This window comes from Triturus cristatus, chromosome 4_2 (genome assembly GCF_964204655.1).
Source record: "Triturus cristatus chromosome 4_2, aTriCri1.1, whole genome shotgun sequence".
NCBI classification, from domain to species: domain Eukaryota; kingdom Metazoa; phylum Chordata; class Amphibia; order Caudata; family Salamandridae; genus Triturus; species Triturus cristatus.
The window spans coordinates 47,573,134-47,579,133 of record NC_140586.1 but is presented as its reverse complement, the minus strand read 5'-3'; the positions used below and the strand labels follow the sequence as shown (position 1 = coordinate 47,579,133).

Here is a 6,000-nt window from a genome sequence, read left to right as displayed (position 1 = left end):
CAGTGGTGTAGCATAAGCCCCCTCAGCCCCCACAGTGGGGAAGGGGTGAGCTCCAAGGGGTTCCCTCAGCAAAAGTGGTAGGTGGTGGGCCGGAGAGGGAGGCTTCCTCCTTGTACTTTGCAGGGGGACCCCCCTGAAATTTTGTTATGCCACTGCCATGGATTGAAAGGACTTGACCTAAAGTACACTCACTCCCTGTGTATGTGTTTCTGAGGTTTAGCCTGATGGCGGGTAATGATTCTAAGGTTACAAATCTTGGGAAGGTCTGCTCCTCTATCTTCTAGTAATTCTGTGTTTGCAATGGCAACTGCCTCTGCTGCTGTCCCTGCTGCGTTTGTTCTGTTTAAGGGAAACATTGGTCTGTGCAGTTTACTGTCCCTTGTTCTGTGCCAGAGAAACTTTTATTGCTGCTTTCCGTGTTGAAGAGAGAGACTGCGTGTTTGAGAGTGTGCATATGTTTGTTTTGACAGCTTAGTCTTGTGATTCCATGTTACATGTGAACACATTCTCAACTTTCGTTTTTGGTGAGCTCTCTTTAACAGTTCTCTGTTTTTTGAGATGTCTTGGTCCAATTAAAAGTTTCTGGAGAGCACCCACATATTGTTTACATTTCTTTACTCATGATTACGGATAAAAATATATTTTTAATTCTCCTATACAGCATTTTAACAGCCATACATATACATAGAACATTGTGAAATAAAATAAAAAGTAGGAAAAATGCAGTTTGGGTTCAGCCTAAAGATATCTGTCTTCATTCACCCTCCGAGAAAAGTATATCCTTATTTGAAAAACATACATAATAAATACATTTTGTTTTCGAACTGCCCTGAAAATTACATCCATCTATCAGTGCATATTAACTACAAAGAAGAGTGCTGAATATTGATATTTTTTCATTTAAAAAACATATCCCCAATAATAAAGCCTTTATTTGTTTATAAAATATATGCTGTAGTTGCTAGGGGGATTCTAGAAGGGCATTTGCTGAAGGGATCCAATTCAACTTCACAGTTGATGCTCGATACTGTGAAAGAAGGTCTCGAGAAGTTCCTCGTGTGTGACTTGTGGAATTCTGGACACACTGTCCTGGGTATCAGAGGTGTATGTGAGTAATTTTAAAGAATTAGATTGAGGATGATTATAAGTGAACAATGAGGAAGGATGGAGATGGACTTTGAGGACGATTGGGGTTAAATGGTGAGTATCTTTGAAGAGAATTTGAGCTATATATATAGATGCGATGGGAGTTTTGACAGGATGAACATTGGAGGCGTCCCTTGAGACTCGTTGGAGGTGTCACTTCAGGGGGGTTGGATGTGCACCTTGAAGCGAATGGTTGTTTGTACTTTCAGGGTCGTAGGATGGGTAGCTTGAGGAGGGTATGTGGCATACCTTGGGATGAATAGAGATTTTCTTTGAAGCTGTATAGCGGAAGGGTTTTAGAAGAGTAGGAGGTGTACCTTTAGGATAGATGGAGGTGTTCTTTGAGGAGGGATAGTGGTGCTTGTTAAAGAGGGTTGGAAATTTTGACTGAAAAAGGTAGGAGGTGCGTCTTGAGGAGGGATAAAGCACTATTTTGAGGATGGGTTTAGATATACAGTGAGATGAGTTGAAGATGCTGATGTATTTTGAGTCTGTAAGCTTTCAAAGGATTAAAGCTCTCATTTGGTCTCAGTTTTGGTCAAGCTGTTGAACTAGTTCTGGGCAGCACTATTTCTTAATGCTGCAAGCAGTGACGTGTTCTGATAATGTGAAGACGGCTGTTGTCCTGACCTGAAACAGGCAGCGCCTTCTCCAATTCCAGGCACCTATGGTGTCCATAGAAATGGTTTCCAATCCATTTTCTATTGTTACTTTTTTTGAAATACAGCTGAAATTGAATTTAGAAACAATGTAACAAATTGATCATGAACCACAGTTTGCAATTTCAGCTCACCAATGGTAAATGCAAATGTTGGGTTCTCCTTCGGTGATTTCGGCTTACAGAAAGGTCTTGCCATGTTGCTAGATGGATTGTCACCCTGTGCCAATACCGAGAGCCCTCACCAAAGTTTTGCGAGTGTGGGCATTCTGCAAGTGGTTGTGCCCATGGTGGCTGTTACTGCCATGATTGCTTTAAATTTGAGAGTGCGGGCCTTCTGGCCTGTGCCTATAGTTGGATCCCTTGCCAGATTACCTGAAGGTTCAAAGGTGCCAGCTGCTGTGCCCACGCTTGGTGTGATCGGCTCTAGGTCCATACTGTAGTGGGTTGAGGGCACTTCGCAGGCTTTGCCGTTGGTAGGGAAGTTGACTCTGATGCACTCTGTAGTGCAGCCTTTCACCGCAGATGTCTAGTGTGCATATGATTGATTCTCTTGCAAAGCACTTCACAAGCACTCATGCACCACCTGTGTATTGGTGCAGTTCAAGCAGCTCACATGGCAACACCAGTGAAAAGTGCAATGGCATCTCTCGGTGACCTGCTGAGATTTGGTCCGATAGCCACGGCCACAGCACAGCAGCTCACAGCCATCAAGGCCAGGCGAGGAGCTGTTGCACACACGTCCTGAGGTGCCGCTTGAGCCTGTCTTTCCATTATAGGTGCAGAAATTGGGGGACTTCTCAAAGTACACAAGGTCTTGGGGTGAAGGTGGCTTGTGCGTGGGGTTCTCGGGCTCCAGGTGATGTCCTTGAGCTCGGAATACACGATTGCTGCCCTTGTTCCCATAGATGACACGGGATGCCCCATCAAAGCGGTCTTTCAGGAAGTCGCCTACTGCCCTGAAGGTGGGAAGACGCATCCAGCAGGTCCTGAGCGCACAGGACCCAGACATACCGTGACATTTACATTCTTGCTTCATCTCGGAAAACACTGTCTGAAATAAAGAGAGGGAAAATCATTAGGAATTAGTAAAATGGTAAGTCAGTTTTAACATTCTCTCAGTTACCAGTAGTTAATTGTTCGGCCTACACGATGGACCCTGGTGAATTCTTTCAGGGGTGCTGTCAGTATTCTATGAGCTCAGAAATGTGAGCATCCTACAACAGACTGTGTGAGTGTCTTACCCTGCTGTAATACTGTCTCAGTCTAGGTTTATTCATCACTCTCTCTTTATATTTCATTTGTAATATTCTACCTTCTGACAGAGACTGCTAACCGCAGATTCCTCACCTTAGAATAGTCCCCAGGTGTTAGATGGGATCTGGATAATTTTGAGCAGTACCTCTGCACACTCGTAGGTGGCGTCAAGCAGCTCCCAAGTCAACGTCATCCACGTCAAAAGTGACATCCACAGTGCCTATATAGGCACCACCCTGGCGCGCTGACATCAATTCCTCTGTTTCCGCACCAACAGTGCGAATCTGGAGGGCTACCTCAGTCATTTTTTGAACACTTTTTTTCAACCCTTTTGTTGTTTTTTGCTTTATGCTCCCAGTATGCAAGGGATAGGTCCCCCAACAAACACCTGGAATTTAAACCATGAGAGGTATGTCACAGATAGACGTCTGTCACTGACCCGCACTTGGTTTGCATGTGGTGCCTGGGGTCAAGCCACTATTCCAACTGCTAGTCGAAGCGATTTGCAGCACAGTAGAAATATGCTCCATGACCAACTTGGTCCAGATCCCAAGGGAGATCTCGGTCTCACTCGGTAAACCAATTCCACGGACAGATTGTCATCCCACACCAAGTTGTTGTTGCCAAATTTGGGAAAGTCAAAGAAGCACAAGAAGAAAAAGTTGAAGCGCACTTCAGCCTCTCCAAGTTGGTGCAGTTCTTCCAGGCCCAGCTCTAGTACTCCACCCGCGGAACTGGTGGCTGGGTCTGCTCTTCGTTTCTGCAAGTTCCTTGGAGCTACCCCATCTCAACCCAAGTAATGCTACGACTCCATCTTTGGGCCACTGACTCCCTCTGGTGTGCTTTTGGGACCCACAGCGCCGTGAGGTGCCCTTGCTGGGTGACCACTGGCGATTTTGCCTCTGACACCAGCTAAACTCCCTGGAACTGTTCCACCACGTCGACACCTACGCCAGTCCCAGTTCCCTCAGCGTCATTTCTGGCACCATCAGCACCACTTGAAGGGGACCCTGTGTCCTCGCCGACTCCAAGACAATGCTGCTCCACATCTGTACCCATGCTGCCTGGACCATGTCAACCCGCCCCGGACTTGCTGCCCTGAGTAGCTCCACCTTCCCGGAGGGGGGTGATAATGAAGAGGGCTATGGCGCCCTGGAGGATGATCCCTATCAGGAGGAAAATTTGTTTGAGGAACTTGGCTTCATCAGTGATCTGGACACCTCACCAGACTCTGGCCTCATTTCTCCTCCAGGCCGTGCCTCTGAGGAAGGAGCGTCAATCATCACGGTAATGCGCAGGGCAGTGGAGGTCCTTCATTTAGAGCTTCCCCCATCAAGGTCAATACCAATTTCTTGACAGAGGTGCTTCAACTGGGGGTAAGCACTGCGGTGTCCCTATTCCCATTTAATGAGGTCCTCACTAAGGTTCTCATGGGGGCCTGGGCTAAACCCTGAACGGGGGCTCCAAGGCACATGATGATTGCCTATTACCACCGCCCTGTCCCCCCACCCCTCGGAGCCCTAGCCTTCCTCACCCAACATCCCTCTCCCAAGAGCCTGGTGGTACCGGCCTTAACAGCCACATTTCACCGGAGTGCTACCTAGCACCCCCTAGATATGGAATCAGAGAGGCTGGATACCTTTGAGAAGAGTTTTTTCTCTTCTCCGAGCCTGGCATTGCGATTGGTGAACACTACATGCCTCCTGGGCTGATACACCCATGCATTGTGAGAATTGTTCGCGCGGCTGCTGTGCATGCTTTCGGAAGAGGGCTGGGCCATCTTGAACCAGGCACTGGTAGATTGGCAGGATGCAGCAACGTTCACCATTCAGTGCGTACTAGACACCATTGACTCACTAGGCAGCGCTAACCACCTCAAAGGTGGCACTTTGCCACCATGCCTGGCAGAGGTCGATGGGGCAGTCAGGAGATGTCCAATCTTCCCTCATAGATATGGGCTTTGCCGGCTCCTACCTATTCGGCGATAAGGTGAACATAGCACTCAAGCGCTTTAAGGAGAGCTGAATCACTGCCAGACCCAGAGGCTTCTCGCTGGGTTCCCGACAACAAGTCTTCTTTACACCCCTTCTGTCAGTCGATAATTTCATCTTTACAACCAGCCCCGCAGGTTTCTCAGTCCTTTTGAAGTCGGGTACATAGTTCCCACAGAAGACCTGGAACTCACACCCAGCACAATGTCCAATCGATTGCTCCTCTGGCTACTGTAGCCTCCAAACTTTTTTAGGGGGTCCTCAACACAGAACATCCATCCCGTTGCCAGTGGCAAGCGATAACCTCACTCAATTGCGTGCTCCAAATCATGAAGTGGGGGACATTTTTGGAAACCCTGCCATCCTTGCCACCGTCCACAGAACGGTTGACAGAACACCATCTCTTGTTCCGTCAGGAAGTACAGGCTCTGCTGGCCAAAGGAGCAATCGAGAGGGTGCCAGCAGCAGAAGTAGGACTTGGTTGTTATTCCCACTACTTTCTGGTGCTGAAAAAGGACAGAGGCCTCCGTCCTATGCTAGGTCTTCTCCCTTTCAATGCCTATTCTCAGAAAGAGAAATTCAAGACGCTCACCTTGGCTCAGGTTCTGTCTGCCCTGGAGACTGGATGGTAGCGTTGGACCTTCGGAGCGCGTATTTCCACATTCCTGTCCTGCAGTCCCACAGGCGTTTCCTGCGCTTCACTATATGCCAAGACATTTCCAGTTTACTGTGCTCTCCTTTGGCCTCACCAGTTCACAAAAGTGACAGCAGTGGTTGCAGCACATCTATGAAGGTTAGGTGTCCCATCCTTCCCCTACTTGACAGCTGGCTGCTGAAGACGGGCTCACCCCAGACAATCATCACACACCTCCAGAATATGGCAAACCTCTTGCACTAACTAGGGTTCACTATCAACAACCCAAAGTCACATCTGACTCCTTTTCAAAC

General features: G+C 48.0%; 1 protein-coding gene across 1 annotated transcript in view; it reads right to left on the bottom strand.

Moving 5' to 3' along the window:
* Nucleotides 1–631: 631 nt before the first annotated feature.
* Nucleotides 632–6,000, bottom strand: part of WNT1 (Wnt family member 1) — a 67,891-nt gene continuing 62,522 nt past the window's right edge. Inside the window, exon 4 of the mRNA XM_085600027.1 lies at nucleotides 632–2,858. Within this exon, the coding sequence (XP_085456153.1) occupies nucleotides 2,370–2,858 (489 nt within the window). The 3' untranslated portion in view covers nucleotides 632–2,369. The remainder of the gene's footprint in view (nucleotides 2,859–6,000) is intronic.